Source organism: Ambystoma mexicanum, chromosome 5q (assembly GCF_040938575.1).
Source record: "Ambystoma mexicanum isolate Mex_15411 chromosome 5q, UKY_AmexF1_1, whole genome shotgun sequence".
Taxonomy (NCBI): domain Eukaryota; kingdom Metazoa; phylum Chordata; class Amphibia; order Caudata; family Ambystomatidae; genus Ambystoma; species Ambystoma mexicanum.
Window position 1 is genome coordinate 503,907,262 of NC_090933.1, and position 13,934 is coordinate 503,921,195.

The window sequence follows — 13,934 nt, forward strand, 5'->3', positions numbered from 1 at the left end:
TCTTTCCCTCCTAGACAAGAGACCAATTCTCCAGAGCAGTTTCTTGGATATAACTGTTGGGAACAGACATGCCGGATATATTGGAGCAATTGGAATCCTCAATGTTAACCGGGACGGTTTCAGGTTGATCACCTGAATTAGTAGAGGGATGTTCGGAAAGATTTTCTTTTTCCACCTGTCCCTCAACCGATTTCTATGGGACCACCATTCTTTTTGCTGGTTTTGAACCCTGTCATGACTTGGGAGGTCAGTAAAGCCTTCTGCTTTACTTCCCTTGCCCATTTTACTCTTATGGTGGGCAAACAGACAAGACTGTTGGTATGGAGAGACTGTTGCTTTATAAGTTCTTGTATTTTTTACAATTGCATGCATCAACTACAGTGACGTGCACTTAGGATACTTTGTATCCTTAGAGATTTGTATAGAATGCTTTTTGGTTACTTTGACAATGTGCCCAAGAAGAGCTGGCAGCAGCTGTGTGATTTTTACTGTTTGTGATTTTACTCGTGCACTTTTGCAGTTATCGGCAAAAGCTACAAAAGGTGCCTCTCACCTTAAAATGGCTGTGCCGCTAGAGGTATTCTCTTGTTCGTTAGTCATATTGTGATTTGGCCTTCTTCCTGCCTTCTCAGGTCAGGAATTGCCTTGTATGAAAATCCCTTTCATGGGGGAAAGGCTGCTGCTTTCACAGGCAAAGGAGTTGTGTGTGTGAGCCAGAGAAGGTTCTGCCACTGTCTAGTCACAATCCACAACCTCTGGTGCCTGAAAGTCTGTTGCTGGCAGATGTGATGACCAGTGGTTTCCCCGTGGTTGGATAACCATGGGTGGTTTAAATGTTGCAGATTCATACCATTGGTGGCCTTGATTCCAACCTAAATCTTGGATGGGTGTTTGAGCAAGGTGTGGGGGGACCTCGGTGTAACCTGGGTTAAGGATTTCTTTCCTTTGCCTACTTTAGTGAATAGGATTGCGTTAAGTACTGAAATTTACTCAATGCTTATTTTAACTTTGAAAAACGTTCTGAAAACACCACCACAGCCCATGCATCATTTCTGAATAACCTATACACAGGACATTTGGGCACAAGGCCCATACTATCTCAGGGTTCAACTGAATAATGAGGGAAGCTGGTTTGTGTGTTTGATTTTCCCATTTTCCTTGCATCGTACTACTCCCCTGAATTGCACTAGTAATAAATTCATATGCAATTCAACTCCAATTGCGAATGCATATAGTTACAAATTAGTGCGGGAGCCCCTCTACTGAGAATGAGCTTGGGTCAAATACCCTGTTCTATGGAATGTCTTTCACTTGGGAGGGTCTGCAACCACATTTTAGCTCAATGCACCGTTCAGAGGAGAAATATCCATGTCCATATCATGGGTTGTCCCACCTGCAATGTCAGCCCAGCACCGAAATGCAAGGCAAATCTCCTCTGAACAAGAGTACCATCAGCAGCCCCAGACACGTCTTGGCCTAGTTGGGCATCAGTGAGGTGAAGCTGAGCCGCTCTAAGACCAAGTGAGCAAGGAGGTCCACTTCTGGATTGCCCGGTGTTACCTGTAACATGCGCTATGCCCCCATATTGGTTCATCACCTTTTAACCCCAAGCTCAGCAGGCGAGGGGATACGTTCCCATATCACAGAACCACATACATTTTCTTGTTTTTTTTTTTTTAAAGGCCACACAGAGGCCAGGCAAACATAAGGTCCAAGCGGCAGACATTTCTCTTTTATCGCTCACCCACAAGAAGTCGACAGAACCTTTCAGAAGCAGTGAAGGGGAGGGCGGGCGATTAGAAATCTTGGAGGCGAATCCATAGAAAGAACATTATCACAAAGTCATTTTTCCTTCAATGTATTGCATGTGCCCCCAGATTCCTCTTCTTCATAGACTCCCACAGCAGTAACTGAATATGGAGGAGGGCTGAAAGCTCCAAACCAAGAATCTCTATACTTCCCTCCCAAAGCAGGCCTCTCTACGCTTAGGCAGACTCCTTGGCAGATATCACATACCGGTACTCCCCTCTAAGGCGGGAGATGCAGCCATTCTCCTCGTTGAATGTGCAGTGAGACCAGATGGGAGCTTCTTACCTGCCTTCTGATAACACTGCCGAACAAAGAACGACCCAGCACATGAACATGAAATAAACAGCTTGGAGTCTCTGGAGTGCCAACGGAATGACCAGAATTGGGGAGAATGCATTGCGAATGTCGAAGTCCCACTCCAATAGGAACACGACCCCAGCCCCCTCTTAACCCCGTTTTGTAGAACTGCTTGTACTTTGAGTCCAGTCAAAGGGTTGCCGAAAGGGAGAGGATCTTTGCAATGACCTCAAGGCAAATCTCCCAATGGGGAGTAACCAAACCCTGCCTGCTCCGGCATCTGCCGAACCATTATCAGATGCAGCTAGATACGTTGTGTAGAGAAAGATATTGTTCTCCAGTGACCAGGACCAAAGCTGCATGGCTTCCCTGCCAATGTGCAATGACCACAAACCCCCTTTTAAAAGGTAACAGATGGTCACTGTTCCCACCAAAACGAGGACATTGCTCACCTCAAGGGTTGGCACAAAATCTGCAAGTGCTAGTCTGACAGCTTGCAGCTCTAACAGATTGATGTGCCATAGGCACTCTACCTGGGACCAAAGCCCGCTCACCTCCAGATCCCCTCAATGAGCCCCTCACCACCCCCAACCTTTCAGGGACACGTCTGACCACCTGAGCCTCTGGCAAAGGTGTTCAGAATGGTTGTCCAACCATCATTCTCAGTCGGCCCACCATGACAGGTTGTCAGCTAGAGATCTTGAGGACATCCAACATGAGACAAGAATACTGCGAACATGGACCTCAAAAGTAGCCACTTAAGGGAGTGCATCCTTAGCCTGGCCTATGGCACTAAGAAAATGCAGGAAGCTATGAGACCCATGGAGGAAAAAGGCTGAAGTGGGAAGTCTGCTTGAGTTCTGGAACAATGTGACCATTTCCATGGAACAATGACCATTTCCATTTGACCAATGCTGGCGACTTCTCAGGGGAGGACGGTGGGTGGGGAGGGTTGGTGTGAGAGGGAAGCTCACACACACAGGTGTTCAGGACTGCCCTGATAAAGTGGGAATTTAGGGCAGGCATTGTGAGACTTGGTATAGTCAAAGCAGTGAAGCAGCGAAGCAGCGAAGTGTCTACGAGATATACTCTCCTACGGCTTCCCCTTCTTCCTCTCACCTCACTTGCCCCCCTTCCTCCTCTGTTCCATTTCCATCCCTTCTGTGCCTCAAACATTTATGGCCACTTCGGATCCTCTTCCTTCCTCTTATTCCCAAAGTCTATCCCAGTCTTTCTCCTCATCTGGCTCTGCTCTTTAATCTCTCTCCAGTCCTCTACTTCCCCTTCAATGTTCAAACAGGACTATCCTTCCAATTGTAAAGAAAGCTTTCCTTGACCCCACTTCCCTCCAACTAAAGCCCTCTCTTGCATCTACCATTCCTTCCCAAACTCCTTGAACATAAAGTCTATTCCCAAGTCTTAGGTCAACTCCTCTTCCCTTCTTCAGATCTAACAATTTGGTTTTCACTCCCGGCTCTTCTCGCCAACTCTTCGCTCCGGGTCACTATTCTCAGCAATCTTCACTTCGGATCTTACTTGCTCTGCCGCTTTCTATAACTGTTGATCATTTTCTTAGTACTTTCTAGTCTATGTTTCAGTGGTTCTGTGCTAAAATGGATTTCCCCTTATATGACAAATTGCATGTACTCTGCGTCCTTGGGCTGGTCTTGCTTCCCCCGTTATTCTTCAGTATGAGGTTCCCCAGGGCTCGGTCTTGGGTGATCTACCTCTCTACACAGTTCCTTTGACCTTTTATTTATTCTTTTGGTCTTTCTCATCTTTGCTGACAATACACAGCTCTTTTCTTTGTTCTCTTCCTCTTTACGCTCTCTTAGCTCTTGTCTTCTTGCAATTCAGTCTTTGATGTCTGCTCACTTTCTTAATCTAAATCCCTCCAAGGCTGATATCTAATCCCCTTGTGTCATGAAGGCCCAACGCCAATTCCAACAGTTCTGCCTGGTCGGCCGTTAAGTCAGGTATGTGTCCGATTTCCGTCCCAGTCAACTGCACCATGCAGAAAGGAATAGGATTCTTTTGTCGAAGATGGGCCACATGGATTTGTTGAAGAACTCTGCCGGACTCTGGTGCATAATTCCAATCCAGTGAAGTGGACGGGCACAGTCTATGAACCGGTTCCTCCCATGCAGGTTGCCGAAACCAAAAACGTCTTAGACTTCAAATGGGTCGAGCTCCATGGTTTAGACCCTTTGACGTTTTGGTGGTAGTTACCCCAGGTGCAGTAGTCTGTGCCACTGATGTGGAGTCCAAAACCATATGGGTCCCAGCCTTCACACAAATCAAGCATTTGCTGCTTGAATTCCTCCAACTCCCCCCCCCTCTATGCTGCCTGCGAAGCTTAAAACTGCACCCTTTCTTTGAACAAATGCCTGTGCTGGTTCTTGTGGGAAGAGAATTAGACGTGGGACATCTCTTTTTTGACTGTCGCCTGGCCTCCCCTTTTTTCCCCCCATTGTGGACCCATTTGTCAGCCCCCAATGACAATGCTCAATCTGGACGGCGACTTCGATGGGGAAACAAAGAAACAGGGCTGTCAGAGCACACAACACTGAAACCTTGAATGTGTTTCATCAGGCCCCTTACAGGGTACAGACCCTGCTAGAACACAGCTCATTAGAAAGCTATTCTCAAAAGCTAAAGCATGAAAAATGGCACAAGTCACTAAAAGGTATAGCACTATCGCAAACTAGGAAAGATTTGTTGCCTCACACTAATGGCATGCGAAGATACGCACTCTAGTGTAGGCAGCAACATTCTTTAGTAGCAGGAGGGCCTTAAATGTGTTGCACAGTACTGGCAGATGGTACCTCAGGATCCCCTGGTCTCATTGGAAACATGCATTCTCATGCAAGTAAGCAGCATGTACCCAATTTTAGGGGTCTGTCCTCCCCTTGGGGCATGACTTGGAAGCCAGAAACGGGAGTGCAAACTATCCAAATATAAGTTGCCCTAGAGTCGAGAAGGAACCTCTTCAAACGCAACTATTTGTAATACAAAAAAAAAGAGGAAGGGGGCTGCTTTTCTGGAATAAGGGGTGCCTGGATTTATTTCTACCAACTATTGAAACTACACAATTTTGTAGGCCCTCTTCAAAATTTTGCTTGCAAGATTTTGAAGTTAGTTCAAAAAGGTACACAACGTGTTTTGGCCTTGTGGGACCATTTTGACAGCCAGGTCATTTTCAAATTAACTTATGAAATTACCTTTATAGAATGATGAAATAAAAAAAAACACTTGATATGACACTTTCGGAGGAGCGTGTCAAATTTGAACCAGAAGCCAATGGCAACATCCTGTAGGACGCAAAGTGATTATCTATGATCTTCCATCCTCAAATTTCAATTGTGGTAGATTGTCAATGTGCAATATGCATTTAGCTTTTTGCACCATGGAGAACCTTGCGTTACAAATGTACCAATACATATTCAAAACTGTTAAACAGGTTAATATCAACTAGCCCATACAATGGGCTAGCAAACAATGCTAGCTAGAAAACAATGCACATTGCCTGTAGATCCAGGCATTCTCAATGATGAAAAGCAAGAGTACTGAATGCCAAGCTTCTGCTGACAAATGCCTGAGTGCAATCTGCACTGAAATGCAAACTAAAAGTGCGGATGGCTAGTAAGGCAAGGCCTCCTTTGCATTTAGAATATGGTCTTCAATGTGGTGACCACGCATTCAAAAGAAATTGTAGGGTTGGGAAAACAGGAGAAAAGCTAAGTCTTAGATTTCAAGCAGATGTTTACCTACTGGGGTTCAATTTCACTTGGCAAAAAAAAAAAAAAAAAACTCAACCTGCACAAGCAGAACATGGGCCAAATAAACCTAGCTCTATTAATTTGACAGAACATATATAGTCACCCAATAATGGTAAAATGATAGAGGTTCCAACACAAAGGATTCCTTTAATGACTCTGCAGAACAATCTATGCACCCTGCAGATTGGTAAGAGGTAAGGGGTGGGGGGGGGACTATGGTAAAACTATGACCAACTTTGCAGATAGGCACGTTTATTGATATGAGTTTGTGAATTTGAAAATGACAGATTCATTTTCTGGATCTTTGATACTCACTTCGCTACTTCTACTTAACTTCTGTGAAAGTGCAAATTGAGGTACATAGCCAGCTTTACATACTGGGGACCACGTACAAAGCAATTAAGACGAACCTTGGACTAAAATCGCCCAACAACCATCTTCTCTGTAACACAGAAGTCCGGTATAGCACATACCTTTTTGCACATACCTTTTTGCACGGGGCCCATGAAGCAAGTTGTCATGTTTTTCATAAACCTGCAGTTCTTGATCTGCTTCAGTCTGGGCATTCGGGTCATCAGTGGCAAAAACTTCTACATTGCATCCAAGTGGAAGTGCTAAAATACAATACAAACAGAAAAAGTATGCTTCACAAAACTTGCAGTACTGTGTGAGCATAATGTTGCTCCCAATAGCATCAATATTTTTCAACTAAAGATTTTTGGTTGGTTTACTACACATCAATATCTTAGGCAACACTTTTTATTATTATAATACAGCCATAAACAATTGCTTTTTCATAAATGTACAATTGCAAACTCACAAAAACTAATTTCAAATATAATACATTCAGAAAATGATCACCGTTTCCCAATCACCCATCACATTTCTTTATTCCAACTTGCTCCTCTAAAAAGCTATTGGATGTTGATCCATAATCTTGTGAAATGATAAATGTAAGGTACACGATCCCCTACACCCCGCCTCTACGTAATCCTCCCAAATCTCATCTCCAACTTTATGGTTCCAGTCACTAATTCCCACTGCCTTAAGAGACTTGGATGAAGCAGTTTGTTTCACAGAACCTACAAGTCAGAAGCTCGTGGAGTATCTGCTCTGTCCCGAATGCATATCAGCGCACAGTACAAACCAGCAAGGTAGGAACCAAGTGAGGATTACACAGAGAAGGGAGAACCTCTCCAATCTTCCCCCTCGGCCCCCACCCAACCTTGCACGACATGATGGTCCAGGCCTACGACCCAAAAGCCTGCTTTCTCCTGCTGCCAAAGAGGTGTTTGAAGATGGAGACCACTAAGCTCAGAGGCCAGTCTCTGCTCACATTAGACCATAAGCACACTTACCAATTAGCATTTTCGAATGAGACTTAGTGAGAATAGATCAAACTAAGATGGTGCTAGTCATACTGGGGATAAACACTCTTCCCATGGATGGGGCAGCATTGAAGATGCACAGGAGGGCAAGTCAATCTAAGAAAAGACAACAGGGTTTCAACACAAGACCGTTTATAGAAATAGTCATTCCCTTCAATAACATTTGACATGATGCCAAGGTTGAGAAAGCTTGAGATGTGTGAAGGTGTGAGCTTATAAATCTAGAAACCATACACAATCACAAATTGAGTACATGTCTAATACTCCAATGTAGGAACATCCTACTTCCTGGCCATCTAGGGCAGGGCAGGGCAGGACCACATTGCAGGGGGTTTCCAATGAAGAGCGGTCAGGAGGGAGCAAATCTTCAGAATACATTTTAAAATGTAGTCCATCCTTTTACCACAAAGAGGGCTGCAACCATTCCCCTTTTCCAGAGAAAATTTTAACTAGCACATAGCATGTGATATTTCTGATGAGTTTGCCAGAATGAGAACTTGATGCGGAATTCCTCATTAACTGCTGTGAAGGCAGAGAGAGCAGAGTACTTGAGACCAATCAGAAGTTCACAACAGGTTTATTCGGATTGTACAAATACCGGTCATTGTAGGGTCTGTGCTGAAGTCCACTGCCAAACCTTGGGATACCACAGTGGGTTGGTCGAGAGGCTGGGGAATGCCTTACACATGAGAAAACCGAGCCCTTATGTGCCCCAGTCAGATCCAGATAGCTACCATCAAAAAGTAAGCCACTCCCTTGAAAGGTCCAACATAATCAGGGATGTGGGAATGTGGTTAACAAAGAAAAAGTAATTTTCCCATCACTTATAAAAGAACCCATCTCACATGATTGTAAAGGTGGCATCGAAGAGCAGGTATTATTCGTACTCACACAGGCAGGAACGTTTCATGTGGACTGCATGAGAAAAAGGACGGCAATGAAAAATGTTTAACCATAGCAAATTGCTTGCCATACTTGCCTGGACCTTTACAAACTCTGGAATCTACATGCTAGAAAGCAGAGTGTCCCAGATTAAGACAGGCAATGACATTAGGGCTCCCACTGGTGAGGGAAAGACAACTCGATGCCTTGTCCATGGCCGATGTGAAATACAAGATGCTGGAAGGCCTTCAAGCATCCTCAGGCTAGCCCCTTTCCAAGTCACACGACCCGCGCCTCCAACCCATGGCCCAAATACCTACCAGTACAGCCTTCGGTATCCAGGTGTTCTCAATAACATTAACCAGCAACCCATGGAGGAGGTACCCTGCTATATTAGGCAGCAAGTGCCGTCTGGCAAGTGTTGGGAGGAAGTTGAGGGGGACGAAGGGAGTACTAACAGGAGATTGGGGAGAGAGCAATGTAGTGGTCTGGGGCGGTTGTCAGGTTTGTTGGGGAGTGGTGGAGGCACACCATCTGAAACAGAACTGGGAGGAGATTGGCGGAAGAGTGGCCATCAGGAGGAGGATTTAATGAGAAGGGTAGGAGGTGAGCCACCAGAGTAGAACACAGTTGTGGTGAGGTTGGAGAAGAGAACACCAGGGTACCAAGGACATAGGAGGGGGACAGGGAAAACCTAGAGATACCAGTACTATCCCATAGGAGGCTTGCAGAGAACAGGTACCTTTCTAGAGAATAGAGGTTACAGTGGACTAGGATGGATGGAGGAGGCACACGATTATAATCTCACTGGGGACGAGGGAGCATATGCTGCAGAGTTTACGGTACAAAATGTTGTGGAGTCAAGAACCCTGAAGTACCGAGGTGGTCAACCAACAAACACCAAAAGTTTTTATTTTGTTTATCCGTTTAGTTGTACAAGCCCAGAGCGGGTTGGCTATGGAAGGCCTCCCCCCCCCCCAATTGTAATCACTCAACATGGGTCCGGAACCTGCAAACTCAAGGCCCAAAAATCAAGACCAAGGTTATCAATTGAAGAATGGGTGGAGGTAAACCGCTGCTGCAACTGTTATGGCATTGACTTTACTAATGTGGTGATGAATAGAACCACTTTTTTAAAATTAATTTTACTCATGTCTCAGCCTCTTTGTGCATCCCACTTATCTGGTAGCTACCCATTCACGGGGCATACAAACCTAAAATGTCTTAATCTGCATAAGACCATGGTTTCCTCGCTTTCCAGTTACAGTCAAATCCACTTAAGTTATTAACAGTCTCAGGGTGGGTGCCTGTATAGTGTGCAGCTTCTGATGGGATCAGTGTTGGCTGCTCCTGGTTTTGTTATAATGCCACATGGTTCTCATACAGTTAGTTCACCTGGTACAACCACAAGCTCCTTGGGTCACATATGGGGCCGGGTGTCGACTAAGATTGAGGGATCCTGCTGTTTTTAAACTCCCCTACAGAGCTTCAGATCTTGGCATGGCCCTTACCTCTGCCAGTCTTCCTCTACCTTGCTAGTTTTCCCCTCTTCTCTAGTCTCTGCTTTCCACACTTCCACTGCTTCCTTTCTCTTGAGCAGCTCTACAATACTTTACCATGCTCCAATATGCCCCTCTTCAGTTCTCCTAGCCTCTGCACTTCTCTATTCCTTTCAGGTCTTGCTCTCTTCTCTCACACATTCCTTCTTCGCAGGGTATTGAATAGTGCTGTGGGATGCATGCAGAGTGTAGATGCTTGAAAGAAAAACCATGTCCATAACTTGTTCAGATTGACAATAACCATTACAAACCATAGAACACCCAACGTTTATGGCAAGTGGTCTGCCTCAGTTTGTATAGGAAATCTTGGCATGAGGTCCATTACTTCTACTCAAGAAACTAGTTATGAGGACCAACCCATTTCTGGAGCTGAATTCTTCTAGGTTGCTATTCCTAACTCAGTCTGCCTTTGCAGGACCTAGTGAGCAAGCACACACTGGGGCGGATACCATCTCACCCAGAGTTTCTCCTTCCCACCTAGGTTTTCACCAGTAAACCTATGCTTTCTAGGCAACAATTGAGATGGTGTATTAGTAGTGGCAACTGCACACGTTTGGGGATGCAGTGGGCCTGCGGGTGATCCCAGCACCTCAGGCCACACCTCTCCAGTTTTCCAGCATAACTTCACAAAGCATTTCCACTTCACAGGAACCCCACCATTGTCTTTAAGGGACGGCAACGTTTGCCTGCAGTCAACCATGTCAGTATATACAATGAAAGCTTAAGGATGCATTTATAGGAACCATCTCATAATACACTGGTACATTCCAAGCTAGCCAAACTGAGGGAGGTCTTGATTTGTCAGGTGGTGGCAATTTTGACCCATGAGATAGTATTTCAGGTGTTCCCACTTAATTTGGGGATGCACCTGGGGCAGCTATTCCACTATTAGATGTTGAGTGGGCCATTGATAATCAAGGTAAAATTACAGGAGTGGATGGTCCATCAGTAGAACGCTTGCTCCTAAATCCCTAGAGGTTTTCTTGGAGGTAGCAACTTGGGGAGGGACGACCGCATTTGTGACTTATGGACTGCAATGATTAATGTGGATGAAGATGTAATTTGTTTATTTAATATTCGCCAGTAACCCAAATCTAGTGATATCGGAACTGGTGCACCCTGATCAAACTGGATTAACTCCAGGGCTTTTGGATTTTTACGTACATGAATGTGGCTGTGGTGATTAGTTTGGATTCATATAAAGCATTTGATGCATCAACTAGGAGTTTCAATGGCTGGTACTAGAGAACATGGGACAGGGTCCTCGCTTTATAGGGTGGGCACGGCTACTTAATGAAGGTACAATGTCCAGGCTTAAAGTTAATGGAGTGGTGTCCGAGTCTTAGCTGGTACATAAGGGAACGCTGCAGGGATGCCCATTGTCTCCCATGATCTTTGCACTAGTGATAGAACCTCTGGCAAGGGTAATTCACAAAGACATGAAGGTGTTGGTCTTCGTATGGGAGGTATGACATTGTAGCTCAATATACGCGCTTGTTTCATTATATGTACGTGACCCAGTTAGAAACCTGGATGTGATCCTGGACTTTGTGGCAGAGTTATAGACTACTAAATTTGCTATAGCTACACAAGATAGGGAGGTGTTGGCACACTTGGGTATGGAAAGTTTGTGTGAGGGCTTTAACTACCTGAGGGGAGTAAAGTGCTGACTGGGAATGGTTCTACCCACAAATTATGGAACAGTTTGGTGAGTTGGATACATCTGAATTCTAGGCAACATTTCTGTTATCTGTGCTGGGTCGTGTCACTAAGATGATAGCTATACCACAACTGATGTGCGTTTCAGGTGATGCTGATGTCTATTCCTGGAGACTACAATATACCATGTAGTTTCTGGGTGGAGAAGTTATGAAGGAGGGGAGCCCGGGAATACCCCTGGTGACATTCCAATGACCTGCTGAGAAAGGGTGCATTTGAACCCCAGACGTATCTTACTACCGGGCCACATTACGTCATATGGTTGATTCATTTATACACGGTTCAAGATGTGGTTACTAGGAGGAGACCTCGGATCGCTCCACTTCTATGGCCACATCCAGAGGCGTTGCTAGGGGGGGGGAGGCTAAGGGGGCTATATCCCCTGGTCTTTTGGATGTAGCCCTGGATAGAATCTCAGGAGCTACAGCCAAAAGGCTGGCTAGCCCCCAGTCCCAACAGCTCCGACATCAGCGTAGCCCCGGGTCTTTTCCAGACCTAGCAACACCCCTGGCCACATTGATGTGTATTGTGGACAGCAGCAAGACTGGCAAACCAAATATACTTGCCCGACATGCACTTCTGCAGCAGAAGATTAAGCTACTCCGTGGTTGGGACAAGGAAGTGTAGGGTGGCGGGGGTAGGTGTATGCTGTATATTTCGGAGACAGAGCTCTTGCATATCAGGAACTCCAAGTGACCCACCCACATGTTGAGCTTAGTTTTATGCATTTCGCTAAACAGATAGCGGATGTTTGAGGTATGTGGAATGGATTCCCACTTTGACCGTGGTATACAAGATCAATGCCACCTTGAGAAGTCTCACAGAGGGAGACAAACGTATTTAAGATATATGCTGCAGACAGGGCTACTAGGATGAATGGCGGTGTGGAATAAAGTAACAAATGGTCAGAAAATCTGAGTGGGTCAGGGTACTGATTTATGTGAAACAAGCATCTAAGAATGCACGTTTCCAATTGATCCACTATAAAAAGGTGTTATGCAAGCATACATCACCCCAGTCATACTGGCTAAGATCATGCAGGGTGCAGACCTGAGCTGCTGGCACTGTACGAAGGAAGCTAGTTTGCACCTGCATAAGTGCTGGGGGTGTGACATGGACAAATCCTATTGGAAGCAAGCAATATGCAAGCTGCACAAACTCACTGGGGTTCGGGTTCAGGCATCAATACGCCACAGTTTCCCTGTAAAGAAGACGGGTGAAAGAAGATGCTACATAAAATATTCATTGGGACGGATTTTGGGTAAAAAGGACATCGCAATGAACTGGAAGATCTAGGAGGTCCTAGGTTTGGGACGTTTTTAGAAATGGGTGAAAGCTGAGGTGAACATTACATTATCTGATGCAGATTATGTTATTTATTAATATTGGGCATGAGGAATGGGATCTACTGCAAATCGCTTTGGACTGAAGACCCCCTTAAGCCCCTCCCCCCACCCACAGCTATAACAATGTTCATGTTGTCCCAGTGTATTGAGAGGGCTGGATCGCTCAAGATAAATATCAACCTATGTGATTTTTATATTAGCACATCATCGAAAGAACCCAATTTTCTTAAGAGTGCTCTATAGTCACTACCTCGCCTTCCAGATAAAACTGCTGACCGTAGTGTGGGGTGCAAAACCCTAGTTTGTGCAGGTGTGCCACCCATCTATAAAAAGGAGGCCACAAGAAATGCTTGCCCTAGTTCTAGCAATGAGCCTAAGAGAGAGGTGCACTCTTTAATTCATCTTGGCTGCGATTCACCTCACTCCATATTTTAGACTTTATTCAACGTCATCCGGGTCTGACTAAAAAGACAAAGGATCTGTGTAACAAATTGTCCTCAGTCCAAGTTGTGCCAAATGAAAACCAACAGATTAAATTTTCTTAGGAACTTTATTCTTTTAAAAAGAAAGACGCATTAACTTTAAAAAGCTGCTAATATCACTAGTGCAGCAGAAAGATTACTTCAATGCCTGGCACTTCTTGCCCACTGCTTTGCAGCTCTCTGCCCCAACTTTCAGTGCTATGCGGATGACACTCCACTCATTTTCAGGCTACCTTTGGCCACCTACTCTCTGTCCCTCATCTCAGACTGTCTGCTATCCAGGAGTGGGGTGCGGCCAATGATATCTGCCTTAATGCCAGTAAGACTGCGAGTCTCCTCATCAGCACACCCGCTCCCTCCTTTCCCGTCACTCTCTGGCCAGCCTCTCTTGGCCCTCTTCCATCTCCCACCTGCGAGGCTAAAAACCTTGGGGTCATCTTCGACTCCTCCCTCTCCTCACATCTCCAACATCTCTAAGATGTCTCACTACCAGCTACACCTCCTCAGAGGTATTCTTCCTTTCCTCCCCTTCCCCCAGAAGCTCACTCCGGAGCTCTGGTTCTCCCTAGGCTGGACTATTGCAACAGCCTGCTTCTAAACTGCCCTCTGCAGCTCCTCCAGAACAGGGCATTCGAGACTGGTCCTTGGTTTCAAGCCCAGGGATCACATCTCT

The 13,934-nt window shown here is 45.4% G+C and overlaps 1 protein-coding gene across 1 annotated transcript in view; it reads right to left on the reverse strand.

Annotated features, from left to right (window-relative positions):
* The window catches only part of LOC138497475 (maternal DNA replication licensing factor mcm3-like), a 345,395-nt gene that overhangs the window by 131,837 nt on the left and 199,624 nt on the right, over positions 1-13,934 (reverse strand). Inside the window, exon 11 of the mRNA XM_069620977.1 lies at positions 6,373-6,499. Coding sequence (XP_069477078.1) covers positions 6,373-6,499 — 127 coding nt within the window. The remainder of the gene's footprint in view (positions 1-6,372; positions 6,500-13,934) is intronic.